This window comes from Gossypium raimondii, chromosome 1 (assembly GCF_025698545.1).
Source record: "Gossypium raimondii isolate GPD5lz chromosome 1, ASM2569854v1, whole genome shotgun sequence".
NCBI lineage: Eukaryota > Viridiplantae > Streptophyta > Magnoliopsida > Malvales > Malvaceae > Gossypium > Gossypium raimondii.
Genome location: NC_068565.1, coordinates 4,614,247 through 4,629,861, shown reverse-complemented (window position 1 = coordinate 4,629,861; position 15,615 = coordinate 4,614,247). Strand labels below are relative to the sequence as shown.

General features: G+C 29.7%; 1 protein-coding gene and 1 long non-coding RNA gene across 3 annotated transcripts; one reads left to right on the top strand and one right to left on the bottom strand.

Moving 5' to 3' along the window:
- The first annotated feature begins 2,390 nt into the window (after window positions 1–2,390).
- LOC105777114 (probable LRR receptor-like serine/threonine-protein kinase At3g47570) lies at window positions 2,391–7,324 on the top strand. 2 transcript variants are annotated; one of them, XM_012600181.2, is made up of 4 exons: window positions 2,392–3,430; window positions 3,968–4,039; window positions 4,601–6,592; window positions 6,847–7,324. In XM_012600181.2, the coding sequence occupies exons 1-4, from the start codon at window positions 2,521–2,523 to the stop codon at window positions 7,203–7,205; spliced, it is 3,333 nt and encodes a 1,110-aa protein (XP_012455635.2). In that variant the 5' UTR covers window positions 2,392–2,520; the 3' UTR covers window positions 7,206–7,324. The 2 variants fall into 2 exon arrangements, with proteins under 2 accessions (XP_052486298.1, XP_012455635.2); XM_052630338.1 differs by lacking the exon at window positions 3,968–4,039 and having other exon boundaries at window positions 2,391–3,430.
- A 576-nt stretch (window positions 7,325–7,900) lies between these two features.
- LOC128041042 (uncharacterized) lies at window positions 7,901–14,573 on the bottom strand. Its single transcript, XR_008195794.1, has 4 exons — window positions 14,237–14,573; window positions 13,850–13,936; window positions 13,529–13,617; window positions 7,901–8,226 (listed from the first exon to the last, which is right to left on the bottom strand). It is a non-coding gene; the product is annotated as an uncharacterized LOC128041042 (long non-coding RNA).
- Between the last annotated feature and the right edge of the window lie 1,042 nt (window positions 14,574–15,615).

The window sequence follows — 15,615 nt, the reverse complement described above, 5'->3', positions numbered from 1 at the left end:
AATTTGAACCTAAATATTTTTTTAAATCATTTAAAAAGTAATAAATTGACTGATGTGACCTCTAATATGCTCACTTTCGTCCATGCGGAATGTGTATAGATGTTGTTTCAACACCAATCGGTTAGCTAGAGATTTTGTCACGTAGTGGGTTTCTAACCTTTTCCATAAGGTGAATGTCGTTTTCTCCATCAAAACCTCATGTAACACATTATTTGTTAGACATAATTGATCATGGATAGAGCTTTTTTATCTAACCTATCTCATTCTTATTTATCCTTGTTTGCAGGCTTCTTTTATGTAAGGACCTTCTCAAGATCGCTCTGAATCAGAATTGTCATAATCTAAACTTGCCAAAGATTGAAATTTATGATGTCATCGAACTTATCAATATTAAACCTTGTTACTACCAGATAAACCTGATTAAGTAACAAACAAGTAAAATAATAAAGAAATTGAAAAGACTGAACAAAAATATTTTACGTGAAAAAACCCCTCCGAAAAGGATAAAAAACCATGAGCAAAAATAAATTTCACTAAAATGGAAAAAACGAAGATTAAGAAGATGGAGATAAAACTAAACCCCTAAACCCGAAATAAGAACCCAAAAAATGTAAACACAAAATTTCTCTACTAAATGTGTTATAAGTTATTTTTTTAGGGTGAAAAAGGACCTATTTATAGACTAAATTTTTAAGTCAAATAATATTAAACTAATATACACTAATAAAAATTTATGTGAAAAATTAAAAACAGAATTTAATATCTCCCAAAAAAAAAAATGAGACATACATTCAGTTTCACAATTATATATAATTTTTTCTCAATTGTTATATTCTCCGAGATGCAAACTTTTAAAAACGACAAAGTGGAAAGACTTCAGATTGGACAACCAAGTCAAACAGCCGTCCGAAAACCAAACCCAACAAAGGGGTAAGACAATGAATACTTACAAAAGAGATTTTAAAAATGTTGGTGATGGGATATGTTCCCAGCAGGAATATTGTAAAATTACTTATATTTTTATTCCAATAATTTAGTTTAATGCTTATAATGAACCTAATTACTGTTTTGATACCTTAGATATAAAACCAAATTCAATCCATCTTGGATAATTGTAAAGTAACTAAACTCCTTCTGCTGTTAAGATTTTTAAATTGAAGTTTCTTGATTTCTTTATCAATAATTTCCTAAAACAAAAGTGCAAATTATTTTCTGTGTTATTTTATATAACTTTTTATTTTATTTTAGAAAATAGTTAGAATTATCTATAATTCTTTATTAATTCTTGTATAAGAAAACAAATACGTTTCAATACGGATAAATACTCATCCTCTAGTTCTAGTAACAAGCTCAATACTAACGCCAATTCAGTAATGACTCAATTGGCATGTTATATCCAATTTTCTTTCTAGAAATCTAGTTAAATGAACCATACTTATATTCTTACTTTATGGTGAAGTGTTGTTGAGGGTATTGACAGGATAAGAAAGAAAAGTATAATGATTTTTGGTCCTTCAATTTTATAAAAATGTTAATTTAGTTTTCTATTTCATTTTTGTCACTTTAACTCTTGAACTTGTATTATTTGCCAAATCACCTAAAATAAATAGAATAGTTAATGTCATTAACTTTCTTGATACGGCATACATGTGGATTGTTACGTATATACCACTTTAGCAATTAATTAGTTTTTTAAAAAATATTTTATATATTTTATACTTTTTTAAAAATTTAATATTTTAAAATAATTTTATAACTTTTTGAATTTAAAAATTAATTAATTGCTAACTTGACATAAACGTGTATGCCACGTCAACAAATTTAGCAAATGTTAACTTTTCCATTTATTTTAGAGTAATTTAACAAATAACCAAAATTTAAAAGTAAAAAACATGAAAAATTAAAATATTTTTTTGTAAGTTTAAAATAAATATTCAAAAGAAAACCTGTCAACCTCATTGAATGTTCTAAGAAATTTCATGGCTTATTTTAAATTTTAGTCAATAGAAACACAAATGAATTAGTGTTTAGATGCCGCTAGTTAATACAACTGGTAGGGTTGTTCATGTTCTTCGAAGTGACTGCTTAGTTGTCATTATATATACTTCAGATTTGATAAAATAATTTTATTATCATGTTGTCTAATAATTTCAGTAATCTAATAAAATGTTGTAATCTTAGTACAAGTGCAGTTAAATTACAATTCTATATATTATTTCTATGTAAAATTTAATATTGTAATTTCTTAAGAAAAAATGAAATTTAGAAAGAAATTTTTAAGCAATAATTACATAATTATCTTATCAGATCCTATAATAAATTCCGTAGTTTCTACCTAAATCACATTAAAAGAATTTGCAATCTTGCAAGAAGAAATTACAACATAAACTCCCTTTATATATATAAACACACACATATTATGTAAAAGAAGTGTGGGCATACGATTAGTGATCATTCAATTATCTGTCTAGCAATCTCAGTTCTGCCTTTCTTGGTAGCTTGATAAACACCCAAAATCAAATGGGGAATACTTTCCTCAGCTTCGCTCTTCTTATCATCTTCCATTTTTCTATGCCTACTATCTCTATGAAATTAACCACCATACTTACAGATCAATCAGCTCTTCTAGCACTAAAAGATCATGTTATTCATGATCCTGAAAATGTCTTGACAACTAACTGGTCAGCCTCTGCCCCTGTTTGCAATTGGTTTGGTGTAAGTTGTGGATCCAGGCACCGTAGAGTCACAGCTCTAGACCTTACTGGGTTGGGACTCGTAGGCACCCTTCCACCTCACTTGGGAAATTTATCATTCCTTTCTCTTCTTTATATCACAAACAATAGTTTCTATGGCAGATTACCTGCCCAGTTATCCAATTTGCATCGGCTGAAATATTTAAGCTTTGGTAACAACAACTTCGGTGGAGAAGTCCCATCATGGTTGGGATCATTAACTGAACTTCGAAGGCTGTTTTTGTACCAAAACAACTTCAAAGGTGTTATTCCCTTCTCTTTAGGCTATTTGTCGAAGTTAGAGTTCTTGACTTTGTTTGAAAACCAGATTTCAGGCTCAATTCCCTCCTCCATCTTCAATATATCTACGTTGCAAAATATTTATCTAAGTTATAATAAGCTCTCTGGCTCCATACCCTCTGGTCCACATGATTTGCTTTCGCTAGAATTGATTGATTTCAGCTCCAATAATCTCAGTGGTCATATCCCGAAAGATATGTTTGATTATCTTCCAAATTTGAAAGAATTGTACTTAAGTGTTAACCTGCTTTCTGGTAGAATTCCTGCCAGTCTATTCAAGTGCAAAGAGTTACAAATGTTATCTTTAGCGTATAACCAAATGGAGGGGAGCCTACCAATAGAAATTGGGAATTTGAGTATGCTTCAATACATCTATATTGGTCGGAACCACTTTGAAGGTAATGTATGCTAACCATTTGTTAAAGCTTTTTGAAGTGTTTACTTTTTTTTTTTGTAAGTACTTTGAGAATGTAAGGAAGGATTTTTTTTTTTTGGAAAAGAAATTAAGTTAATGAATATAACAAGTTAGATCAATCTTCTATTGAGATTGAAAATATAAATTTACTTATTAAATGAATTCATAGTTGAACATTTTCAAAAGAAGATTGAAGAATAAACTACAAGAAAATGATGAGAGAAATATTCTTTAATTTCCAACGGGACTTGGAAGTGTGTATGACACCTAATATGATGTGAAATACCTTTCTAATGGTGTTTTATTTATTTAGCCCTTCAACTTTATAAAAAATCATTTTAACCCTTTATTTAATTTTTTTTTGCTTCTTATGGTGTTTGATTGTTTCTATACATATATTTAAAATGACTTTTCTTTTTAAAGTTGGAAAACTAAATAAGTCATTATACTTTTATTTCATTCTTATAATCCTTGGTAAGAGATGAATTTTGAGTTTGATATGTGAATTTTATAATTGCAGGTAAAATTCCTAAACAAATTGTGAATTTAACTCTTCTTGTGGACTTTGATTGCTCCAATAGCAATTTTACAGGTGAATGTATAAGAAAGAATTAAATTGTTTCCAAATTATTTTTATTAGTTTGCAACTTCTATTAGTATATGTAGCATTATTTGTTTTGAACTTTATTCTGCTCAATGACTTACTGTGTTTTGATTATTTTACAAATAGTTATAAATTTTTCATACTCATTGCAATTAGTATATATGTATTTTTTTAAGTCCATTATTTGGCACACAAAACCCTAAGGAGCCTAAAATTATAATTGATTTATCTTTATGTTCTTAGAAGAATAAAAATTTAAATTTATCAAATCAGATAAAAGGAAAACAAGATATATTTTCATTTTCTTAAACTTATGAATGTTTGTTCTTTATGATTTAATTCACCAGTATTTTCTACATTTGATATTTGCAAGAGCTCCAAAATTGTAGACTCATATTTGATACACTAGTTGTCAATAAATTTACACATCGTTATATAATTTAATTTAAAATTTTTATAGTGTTTAAGAAATATAAGCAAATGTTTCATATATAAACTCTCTTTTTCCCACATTTGTCTAATATTTTTGTTTGATAAAATTTATGGCAGGTATAATACCAAATGAGATTGGCAACCTAAAGAATCTACAAGTGTTGAATTTAGAATTAAACAATATTGCTGGTTCTATTCCTCCACAAGTATTTAATATTTCGACTCTAAGGACGATTTCTTTGAGTACAAATCAGCTCTCTGGCCATCTTCCATCAAACATGGGCCTTTTCCTTCCAAACATGGAGAGATTATATCTTAATTTCAATCACCTTGTCGGCTCGATCCCAGTGTATATTTCCAATGCTTCTCAGCTTACTCTTCTTGACATGTCTAATAATTACTTTTCAGGGTCCATTCCTGATAATCTGGGCAATCTAAGAAACTTAAAGATTCTCACCCTGGCGAATAATAGTTTAACTTCCTCAAGAATGAGCTTTCTCTTTTCTTTGACAAACTGTAGAGTCTTGGAGAACCTTCTTTTCGGCATCAACTCATTTATTAGTGGTGAACTTCCAAGAGTGGTAGGAAATCTCTCAAGTTCTCTTGAAGAGTTCTCTGCTTCTGCATGCAACATCAGGGGTAGCATCCCCAGTGAAATTGGAAACTTAAGTCACTTGATAAACCTTGAGCTAGGAGGCAATAAATTGATAGGACAGATTCCTACTACAGTTGGAGGATTGGAAGAGTTGCAAAGTCTTTCTCTTGAGGACAATAAGTTAGAGGGATCCATCCCACCTGAGTTATGTCATCTAAACAAATTGGCTTTCTTGTTCTTGACCAATAACAAATTGTCTGGGCCAATACCTGCTTGCTTTGGTGATCTCACTTCATTAAGGCAACTATTTCTAGACTCCAATATGTTTTCCTCCTCAATACCTTCAACGTTGACAAAGCTCAACTATCTCCTCATCCTATACTTGTCTTCAAATTCTCTAAGTGGTCCACTGCCAATCGACATTGGAAAATGGCAAGTTTTGACTAGTTTGGATTTGTCGAACAATCAGTTCTCAGGTGATATCCCAACTGGAGTTGCAGATCTCAAGGACCTCACTCATTTTTCCTTATCCAATAATAGAATCATGGGTTCTATTCTTGAGTCTTTTGATGAATTGTTGAGTTTGGAATTCTTGGACTTGTCAAGAAATAATCTATCTGGAGAGATTCCCAAATCCTTAGTGAAACTCCGTTATCTCAAATATTTCAATGTCTCTTTTAATAGACTTGAAGGAGAAATTCCTGATGGAGGATCATTTGAAAACTACACAATCGAATCATTTAAGGGGAATGAAGCCTTGTGTGGTGCAGCTCGACTTCATGTTCCAAACTGCAAAACTAGACCTCTTAGAAATTCCAAGGCAAAAACTAAACTCCTAATATATGTAGCTCTGCCAATTGCCTCCACAATTTTGGTTGTGGCTCTGATAATCATTATCTTGCAATACAGGAGGAAAGACAAATTGCCAACTCAAGAAGACATGATACCTTTAGGAACGTGGAGACGGTTTTCATACCACGAGCTTCGTCAAGCTACTGATGGATTCAATGATAGTAGGTTGCTTGGTAATGGAAGTTATGGTTCAGTATTCCAAGGGAATCTCCAGGATGGGACGGTAATTGCGGTGAAGGTCTTCAAGTTAGAGTTAGAAGGAGCTTTTAAGAGCTTTGATGTTGAATGTGATGTTCTCTGCAACACTCGTCACAGAAATTTAGTCAAAGTAATAAGCAGTTGCTCTAATGATCTTAATTTCAAAGCGTTGGTGCTTGAGTTCATGCCTAGTGGGAGTCTTGATAAATGGTTGTATTCCAACAACCAATATTTGGATATCCTACAAAGGTTGAACATAATGATAGATGTTGCATCTGCATTGGAATATCTCCACCATGGTAATGCAACACCCGTTGTTCACTGTGATTTAAAACCCAACAATGTTCTATTAGATGAAGATATGGTTGCTCATTTGAGTGATTTTGGCATCGCGAAACTCTTACGTGAAGAGGTTTCAATGATACAAACCATGACAATGGCAACATTTGGATATATGGCACCAGGTGATACTTCTAATCAAACTCCATTTTTATTTTTCCATTTTCAATGTAAGCGTAGCATGTGCATAACAAAAGGGATCATATATGTTAAGATTTGAGTTTCAAACATATTAAATGTGACTTTTTAAGGAAGCAACTAGATTAAATCCCAGTTCAATTATAACATGCAAGCATATAATGTTTCGGATATTTTATACAAATTTTTCATTATCAAGATATCTTTGAATATTCATAATGTTGTTTTTATATTCATACAGAATATGGAATCGAAGGAATTGTTTCGACAAAAGGTGATGTGTATAGCTTTGGTATTCTTTTGATGGAAATCATCACAAGAAAAAAGCCCACAGATGAAATGTTTGAAGGAGAAAGAAGCTTGAAGAGTTGGGTGATAGAGTCGATATCATCTTCGCGAAATCAAGTTGTAGATCCCCAGTTGTTGAGCACCATTGGAAGGGAAGATTTAAAAGTCAAGAATTGTGCCTTATCCATTTTGCAAGTTGGCTTAGAATGTTCTACAGAGTTACCAAATGAGAGGCTTCATATGAAAGAGGTTGTTACAAAGTTAAAGAAGATCAAAGTAAAGTTATCAAGGGATATGCAACGCGTTCGTTGAAGAGGCCATTGTTAAATTGATTAAAATAAACATAAGCTTTGCTTTCTAGCAATGTCTTTGATAAATATTTATACAGATGCTCTGTTTTCCTATAAAGTTTATTAATAGTTATTTCTGCATTTTGTGAATTTTTTTAAAAAAGAAACAAGTTCAAAGAATTAGCTACAATTAGGTTGATGATAGTCTATATTAATCATTGCTCGATGAGCATCTTCTTCTAACAAAGATCGAGCATGATCAGCTGGGTCTTCAAAAGTTGTTAACCTATTAAGATTATTAGGAACAACTTTGGTCATGCAATCTGTCGGTCTATTATGTTCTCGCAGGACATATCGAAACTTAAGTTGCTAATATTACTTGTATAAATCATGTATTAAATGAAGTTCAAAAAGATTATTATCAACCGCATAACCGTTCCCAATTATATCAATTAGCAATGTATTTAAGTTCAAGTAAGTTATGCTGATTTTTATGATCATTTGTACTAATTTTATGAAATTGTATTGGTACAATATATTTTTTTTAAAGAATATAGGTACAGATCATTAAATGCCCAATTTCAAAACATAGCAAATTTTAGTTTAATAAAAATACTTTTTATAAGCCAAACAAACCTTATTAAAAGAACAAAAATATAAAACAGTACATAAAAGGGACATCAACATTTGACACACTCGATACGTATCTCTCTGGTCTTCAACCAATATGAAGTAGTATAGGTTTCATTATGGTAAATGTAGCAGGCCCAATTTGCCTGGATCCAAAATCAAATAAATAATACCAAAAAAATAAAAAAAAGTCTAATTTTTTACAGAATTCAACACCCAAAGCCCTACAAGCCCAAATTACATCCAACAAGCCCAAATTACAAAAAGCCCTAATGGCCCAAAACCTGAACTCTTTAGCAGAAACCCTCGCCCCTAACCCTGTTATGTCGCACCTAGCCTCTGCCACCTCTGACAGCCACTTGCCTCCATCGCCCATCCACTGCGACCACTTGCTCCACCGCCCATCAACTACCCTACAAAAGTGAAGCAAACACGCAAAGTAATAAGAACAATTTGTATATTGGCTACAGGCAGGGGATTTTTTCAAAAAAAAAAAAAAAAACTGATTCAAACAAGAAAAAATAAAAAACAAGAAATACAAAGCAAACTGAATCAGGATTAAGGTGTTTCTTCCTTTTTGTTTTTTTTTTCATTATTTTTATTTTATTTTCTTCCTTTTTTTTCGAAGCTATTTTTACATATATACACATAAAAAAAGAACACAAAGAAGGTTTATCTTTTTCTGATTGCACGAAAAAGAGAATTTTTTGGCCTTCTGGCCGCCATTTTGGAGGGTGGGGATTATTTCTCATTTGGTTCATCCTTATTATTCGCGCATTCAACTTGGTCCTTTTCTTTCTTATTTATTTTTGATTTGTCCCAAATTTTTGTTTTAAGCTTCGATTTAGTCATTTTTTGTTTTTTTTGCTATTTTATTATTTAATTAATTTAATATTATTACTATTATTATTTTCCCCATTTTATTTATTTACTCGTCATTATTACCATATTATTAAATTAATGAGTTTTGCATTATTATTTCTATTATATTTTTTATATATTTATTTACCTAAATATTTTATATACATTTATTTTATCATCAATTTATTTATGTCTTTTATATAATTTAGAAAAACTTTAAATTTTATTATTATTATCATTATCATTATTATTAATATTATTATTCTTAAATTTTTATACAATATTTATTTATTTCTATAATATTAGGTCTTTAGCTTTAAATTTTTAGTTCGTTATCCTTATTTTTTTGACTTGTTTATTTTATTTTATTCTCCATATTGTCATTCACATTAACGCACTTATTATTTTGTTATGCGTATTAACACCGTACTTTATTTCTACCAATTCATATTACATTAATCATTACCCAATACATATTTTGTAATAAGCAATATTTCGCATTTTGGAATTCGAAAAGTTGTTCCTTAACTTACGAGGTTTTGATTTTCTCGATAAATCCAAATGTAATAACCCTTTTTTAACATAAAGTTTTTTAACAATCTCGAGAATTAATAAAAAAATCGTATTCTAACTTACCGAACATAATTCCTTTTCTAAAATCGAGATAATTGAATATCTTTCAAATAAGTAAATTTTTCAGCATTCATTCTCGTATCGGGGTTTAAGACATTGTGTCCTAACTTACGGGACGTAATTCTCTATCTTGATTAACGTGAAATATGCCCCTTTCTCGAAAAAATTTAATTTTTAACAAAGGATCGTATTTTAAATCTCTTCAAAATTATTAATTTTCGACACTAAGACACTAAGTAATAAATTAGGTATCAATTTTGGGCATTACGAGGATGCTAATCTTTCCTCGTACGTAACCGACTCCCAAACCCATCTTTCTAAATTTTGTGGACCAAAATCGTTGTTTTGATAAATCAAATCGTTTATTAAAAACAACCACTTTTCAAGGTGATCTGATCACACCTCATCAAAAAGGATTGGTGGTGACTCACATATTCGTTTTCGTTTTTCAAAATCCAAGTCGATCCTTTTACAAAAATAAAAAGGTTTCGACAATTAAGATTTTGATGTGTTTCGACCATTCCGGTATGTTTTAGCTCGTTTCAGTCAATACTAACTTATACTAGTTCGTACTAGCTTGTACCGATTGATAGGAGCTGCTTGTCTTGAGATATTATGCAGTGTGTCTAGAGACAATTGATAGATTGTCTCGAGACATGACTTGCCAACGACTATATAACAACTATAAAAGCTAGAGGGAAAGGTTATATCTAAGCCTTAAGAAAAAGATAGTGTTGTAAATGTTATACCCTCTCCTTGAAAGGTATTAATTCTTATAGTAATTTGAGAAATTATTGATTGAAGTATACTAAAGTAGTGGAGATAGGCAATTAGAAGTGAACTACTTAAATTGAATTGCCCAAGCTTTTCTTTCCTTTCATTTAGAAAAGTTTACATTCCATAAAAAAGATGACTGAATTATCCAACGAGTATCATGGGAATTGTCATCTAAACTTTTGTTTGCTTAAGACTAATATCCTTCCTATTTTCACACACGTTCACATAATTTGTTGATTGCCATGAGATTTTGAAGCACTCTAATTATCTAACTCAAAATTTTCACCCAATGGAATATATTGAGAAACTTTTTACGGTAGAAATAAGAAGATAACTCCCTCCGTTGAATTTGCCACAATAGAAGTAAAAATTACTTGTTCAACGATACAACACATTGAGAATGGTTTTCATAATAGAAAATATCAATAATTTTTTATTTGGAATTGATAATTGACAATTAATCCTTTTTCATATCTAAGTAGAAAAATCTAATCAAGTAATACTTATTTCATCAATTATTCATCAATAATAGTAACATTTAGAAATTTTAACAGTTTCAAAAATTAACACTCGAGTTAGCTAAACTAGATTAAAATTAAAATAATTTCAAAATGTAAAATTCATTAAAATGATTTACTAATATTGATAGAATCTATAAATATTAATATGAATGTTGAATTTTTAGATTTAGGGCTAAATTGATGGAATCTATAAATATTAGAGGGTTAAATTTGTTATTATTCCAATAAAAAAGACCACTATTAGTGATTTAATGGAAGAATGACCAAAATATTAAATTTTGATAACATTAGTGACTAAAATAGAAAATTTTAAACTCGAGTGACCAAAATAGAAATATGATAACTGAGTGACTATTTTTATAGTTGTCCCTTCAATTTATAACAGTCACGAAAAATTAGTGAGTGGATATGTTCCCAACACTAGTCTCTTTGCTAAGAAAATAACATTTCATACTTCAAATAATAATTTATATAACAAAAATATTTAAAATTTAAAATTTATATTTCCATATATTGATCTCTACGTTGTATTTTACAGTTATTAAATAGTTAGCTGGTTGAAATAAAAATAAATTGTATATAAAATTAAATGGATAGAAATGAACAAAAATGAATAGAAATGACTTGAGAATTATTTTAAGATTTTTAAAATTATTATTTAATTAATTATAATTAAATAATTAAATTTTAAAATTGAGATTAAATTAATTAATCATTACTTATCCGAATAAAAAATTAAATATATTTTTTATAGATTCTTTTATGGTGAAATTGTCGTGATTGTAACAAAACTAAAATTAGATTAAGAAAATATTTAATTAAAATTAATTAAATGATTTAAATAAATTATATTTTAATTAATAATTAGAAGATTGTTTGTTTTCTATTTAAATAATATAAAATTTTCAATCATTTCTAAAGCAACAAAGTGGAAAGACTTTATACTTTAGCTCTCTATTTAATTATTTATCTCTTTTAACTCTTGAAATTGTATTGTTTGTCAAATCACCTAAAATAGATAAAAAATTAGTATTTATTAATTTTATTGATGTGACATACATGTGAATTGTCACATTAGCAATTAATTATATTTTTACATATTCTAAAAATTTAATAAATTTTAAAATAATTTAATAATTTTACTTTTAAATTTTAAAAAATTGCTAACTTGGCATTCACGTGACAATCCACGTGTATGCCACATTAGCAAAGTTAAAAAAGTTAACTTTTCCATTTGTTTTGGAGTAATTTGACAAATAACGTAAATTTAAAGATTACAAAATAAAAATAAATAAAAGACCAAATAAATTATTATTCAAAAAAATTTTAAATAAAATCTTTCAACCTCAAAGAAATTTCATGGTTTATTTTAATTTTTAGTCAATATCTTTTTATTCAAAAATTTTTAGTCAATAGAAACAAAATTTATTAGTGTTTAGATGCCGCTAGTTAAGCAAGCGGTAGGGTTGTGTATATTCTTCGAAGTGACTGTTCAGTTGTCACTCTATATACTTTTGTATTTGATATATAATTTTATCATTCTTATCTAATAATTTCAGTAATCTAAAATAATTTAATGAAAAGTTGTAACCTTTGTACAAGTGCAATTTAACTACAATACTATTTAGTTTTTCTATGTAAAGTTTAATATTGTAATTTTCTTAAGAATAAAAAGAAATTTAGAAAGAAGTTTCTTAAGCAATAATTACATAATTATATTATCACATCCTATAATAAATTCCATAGTTTATACGTAAATCGCATTAAAAGCATTTGCATTCTCGCAAAAAGAAATTGCAACATAAACTCCCTTTATATATACACACATATTATGTAAAAGAAGTTGTGTGGTCATTCAATTATCTGTCTAGCAATCTTAGTTCTGCCTTTGTTGGTAGCTTCATAAACACCCAAATTCAAATGGGGAATACTTTCCTCAACTTAGCTCTTCTTATCATCTTCCATTTTTCTATGCCTACTTTCTTGATGAAATTAACCACCATACTTACAGATCAATCAGCTCTTCTAGCATTAAAAGATCATGTTATTCATGATCCTAAAAATGTCTTCACATCATATTCTCATACACTCTTACTTTTTCTTTTTTTATTAAAAAACCCCAAAAATTACCTTAAGTTTTCCAATTATTTACCTTTCCAACGCTAAGGTCACTCTCACACCGAAAATTTCTGGTAAAAAAAACTAAACAGAAATCCAAACATTGTGCCATTATGACCCCAACCTTCTATTATATTTGTGTTATATTATCATGCATGTAAAGCTGCACCATTGCACCTATGTTCAATTAAATGAAAATGTATATGTGCTATTCTGCTTTATTCTTTATGGATCATCTTGTTACTGCCTAAGTTTCATGACTCTGCTGCAATATAACTACCTTTTCGCCATGAGCAAAATCAAGTAGGATAACTATTATTTTCATGATAGAACCGGTTAAGGATATCACACCAAGTTTCTTTCATAAACAATTATATCACTGTCATCAATCCTAAGTCTTAACAGCTTTTGCATACCTTTCAAATCAGATTCACAGCAACAACTAATCGAGAGAAACAAAAACATCAACAGCAACGATGTTCTTGCAACTTAGATTGCATGGGGTGAATATAAAAATCAGAACATCAACAGAAACAAAATTTCACTGGATGAAAGAAGATAACAAATAGCCTGTGCAAGATCTAGGTGGACTAGCAATCTAAAGCAATCATGGGCTCATTGTCAATGAAATAAAAATCCGCTATTAAAAAGAAGCAGTGACAAATGTAATTAGACAGGAGATCAGAAATTAACTAAGTAATTCACAATAGCTGGTGTTAATTATCGCAATAACACCAACTTTCACTTAAGCCTTCCATAGCAGTCAATAAAATATGCATATGGGAAATAAGGAGGGAAAACTCACCGAGAGACCTTCAATGGGATCCAGGTGGGATCTAAAATGCTTTGCAAACTCAATCCGAACTGCTTTCCTCTTCCAAAATTTCAAATGCCCTAGTAAAAATAAATAAATAAAATGAAGACAAGCAATCTATAAGCCAGTACCAAAATCCCATTCACTGTTAAAGCCTCAAATATTACTGATAAAATTTAAACGAAAAACCCGAATGAGAAAAGAAGCATATATACACTTAAAGCAGACTTTAGATAATGACACTTTCTTTTATCAATACAATATTGGGACTTTCAGATATTGTTTTATAAATATTGACATCATAAAGCTTACCATCAACATTTCCAGTGATGAAAAAAATCTGCAGACGATACAGCAACATAAGTAACTACATCTCGATGCATATAGTTTTTCTCATACCTAGAAATCACACACACAAAAAAAAGAGGCATACATCATGAGCTCTTGGAGCTCTTTATTCGCAACTTCAGTACAAAGAAATTAAGGTTTATTTTGTCGGTTCCTTTGCTCCTTGCTTCTTTTTTCACTTAAAAAAACAAAATGAAAAAAGGCTGAAGCTTGAATTCAAAACCCTAAACTCCAAAGCAAAGAAGATAATTTCATTAAACCCTACGGAAACCATGAGAAAGCGACAAAATTCCAATAAATAAATAATTACTGAAGTGAGAAGAAGAAGAAGAAGAAGAAGAAGAAAGTTACATGTTAGTTGAAGGTAGGGAATCGAGATATGTTTGTTCAAACTGGAGCGGGCGCTTCGGTTGAGCTCGAGGGGCGGGTCCTGGTCCTATAACCGGCTCCTCCTCTTCCTCTGCGATAGTATTCAACTTTCCGTTTCCGTTTTGAGGTTCTTCCATTTGCGTTGTTTTTCTCTTTACCTTTTTTTCTTTTTCCTCTTCTGAGATGTATGCAAAAAGAGGGAGAGAGGGGAAGATGATGATGAAGATTGTGGTGGCAGAGAGAAACACTTCAAGGATTTTAGGAGGGAAAAATTAGGGGTTCCCGGGGAAATTTTGGGATAAAAAGTGATGTGGAATGATTTTAGTTTTTATATTTTATTTTTATTTGTTATAATTTGGTTCTATCTAAAATAGATAGTTAACTATTCATATAGATATGTTATTTTTATTTATTTATTTATCAATGTTCTTTTTTAAATCTAATATTTAAATATATCAAATGATTTAGATTAAATATTTTTAAATACAAACCTTAAACCCCTATCCCTTAACCCCTAAATCATAAAACATAAAACATAAACCCTTAACCCTTAACCCCTAAACCTTAAACCTCAACCCCTAAACCTTAAACTATAATCCCTACACCCATAATCCATAAACCTTAAAATAATAACTCCTAAACCTTAAACCTTAAATCCTAAGCCTTATACCCTAAACTCTAAACTACAATGATAATTAATTCAATATTTTAAAAATAATACTATCTCTTTTACGATTATATAAGAAATTATTTAATATATAAATTAAAAAACAATCAGTCATGTACCAAAAAACTTTAAAATTATTTTAAATAATGGTATTTTATTTTTTATTTTTAACAAATATTTTTCTATATTTTTACTTTCAAAATTTTTCTACGTGTTATTATTTTTTTGAAGAATTTAAATATTCAATTAAAAATAAACTGTATTTTAATTAATATAAATAAACCAGTTAAAACAGATAAAATGCTCTTTGCGACATTTTCGATAAAGCGACGCTAAAGCTCGATCTATAGCGGCGTTTTTCAAAACGCGCCGCTAATGCTCCATCTCTAGCGACGTTTTACTAAAAGCGCCGCTAATGCCACTAAAACTCAACATAAAACGATGGTGTTGTGCTTAAATTTTTTGCGGCATTTTTCTAAAAGCACCGCTAATGCTCGATATATAGCGGTATTTTCCAAAAAACGCCTCTAATGCCACTAAAGGTTAACACAAAACGACGGCGTTGTGTTTAATTTTTTTGCGGCGTTTTTCAAAAAGCGCCGCTAATGCTCGATCTATAGCGGCGTTTTTCAAAAAACGCCACTAATGCTCGATATGTAGCGGCGTTTTTCAAAAAGTGCCGTTAATGCCACAA

Excerpts from the sequence above, each read along its gene's own strand:
- LOC105777114 (XM_012600181.2), top strand. The coding sequence starts at position 2,521 with ATGGGGAATACTTTCCTCAGCTTCGCTCTTCTTATCATCTTCCATTTT. Across the intron at positions 4,040-4,600 it reads CTCCAATAGCAATTTTACAG|GTATAATACCAAATGAGATT; the intron begins GTGAATGTATAA and ends AATTTATGGCAG. Across the intron at positions 6,593-6,846 it reads ATTTGGATATATGGCACCAG|AATATGGAATCGAAGGAATT; the intron begins GTGATACTTCTA and ends ATATTCATACAG.